Source organism: Fulmarus glacialis, unplaced genomic scaffold, assembly GCF_000690835.1.
Source record: "Fulmarus glacialis isolate BGI_N327 unplaced genomic scaffold, ASM69083v1 scaffold24149, whole genome shotgun sequence".
NCBI classification, from domain to species: Eukaryota; Metazoa; Chordata; class Aves; order Procellariiformes; family Procellariidae; genus Fulmarus; species Fulmarus glacialis.
This window is the reverse complement of record NW_009234212.1, coordinates 1-1,601: the sequence shown is the minus strand read 5'-3', so window position 1 is coordinate 1,601 and position 1,601 is coordinate 1. Positions and strand designations below refer to the sequence as shown.

General features: G+C 67.0%; 1 protein-coding gene across 1 annotated transcript; it reads left to right on the top strand.

Annotated features, from left to right (window-relative positions):
- Positions 1-59: 59 nt before the first annotated feature.
- On the top strand, positions 60-1,261 carry MYL7 (myosin, light chain 7, regulatory; the record flags this gene model as incomplete). Its single annotated transcript, XM_009585592.1, has 5 exons — positions 60-118; positions 166-287; positions 365-443; positions 551-599; positions 1,160-1,261. Coding segments are annotated over 5 exons (411 nt in total), but the record flags the coding sequence as incomplete, so codon positions are not given.
- Positions 1,262-1,601: the final 340 nt, after the last annotated feature.

Genomic DNA, 1,601 nt, shown 5'->3' with positions numbered 1-1,601 from the left:
GGTCCCAGGGCGGGGGGTGCCAGGGCTCAGCCCCCCCTGACTCCCCTGCTCTGCTCCAGGCCTTCAGCTGCATCGACCAGAACCGGGACGGAATCATCACCAAGGCGGACCTGAAGGAGACCTAGGGCCAGGCTGTCCCCTGTGCCCGGTGCCACGTGGCCTTGTCACCGTGTCCCCCCCAGGGAAGACGAATGTGAGAGACGAGGAGCTGGAGGAGATGCTGAAGGAGGGGAAGGGGCCCATTAACTTCACCGTCTTCCTGACGCTCTTTGGGGAGAAGCTGAACGGTGAGTGGCCCCGGGTGCCACCCCCCAACACCCGCCGGGGTCAGCCCCGAACCCCACCTAACACCTCCGCCCCCCAGGCACCGACCCCGAGGAATCCATCCTCAACGCCTTCAAGCTCTTCGACCCCGCCGGCACCGGCACCGTGAACAAGGACGAGTGAGTGGGGGGCAGCCGGGACCCCGCAGGGCACCCGGCCGGACCCTGTGTCCCCTGGGACGGGGACAGGAGCTGAGCCCGGGCTTAGCCGTTCCCTCTTCCCGCAGGTTTAAGCAGCTCCTCCTGACCCAGGCAGATAAGTTCTCCCCGGAGGAGGTGAGGTGGCTCCCCCGGCTGTCACTGTCACCGTCACATTCCCCTGCGCTGGCCCCTGCCCACCCTGTCCCCTCACGAGGGGGGACAACAGGACCCTCAGGGGAAGCAGGTGCCCGGGACGCCCGGCTCTGCCTGCCCACGGGGAAACGTGGGGAGGGGGACGCAGCCCCCACCCCAGATCCCTGTGTGTCCCCCAAAGACTCTGTCCCCAAGGTCCCCGTGTGCCCGGCCCCATGTGGCCCCATCCCTGAGATCCCATGTGCCCCACTGGGACCCTGTCCCCAAGATTGCCGTGTGTCCCCCATAGACCTCGTCCCCAAGATCCCCATGTGTCCCACACGGACCCTGTCCCCAAGATCCCCATGTGTCCCACACGGACCCTGTCCTCAAGATCTCCATGTGTCCCACACGGACCCTGTCCCCAAGATCTCCATGTGTCCCCTGCGATCCCCCAAGATCCCCACGTGTCCCCCATAGACCCAGTCCACAAAGTCCCTGTGATCCCCACGTGGCACCCGCAGGGACCCGTCCCAGCCCCGCGGGTGCGTGTCCCCACGCAGGTGGAGCAGATGTTCGCGATGACGCCCATCGACGTCTCGGGGAACATCGACTACAAGTCCCTGTGCTACATCATCACCCACGGGGACGAGAAGGAGGACTGAGGGGACAGCGGGTCCCCCACGCTCCGCCGCTCGCTCCGGCCAAATAAATGACCAAACGAGGGGATCTCGTCCGTCTGTCCATCTGCAGCGGCCCCAGGGAGGGAGGCAGCTCCGTTCAGCCTGTGTTTTGCACCCCCGCGTGGCTCCTGGTGTCCCCATGGAGCTGGCACGTCCCCAACACAAGGAACAGCCCCCCTCGCAAAGGATGGGCTCCCAGGGGACCCCCGGCACGGGGGACGGCAGGGCCACCGTCCCCAGGAGACACGGTGGCCCGGGGCGAGATGTTTTATTGCACGGGGAGGGGGATCCGGGGGCCGGGGTGGCAGGTGGGACTGGGGGG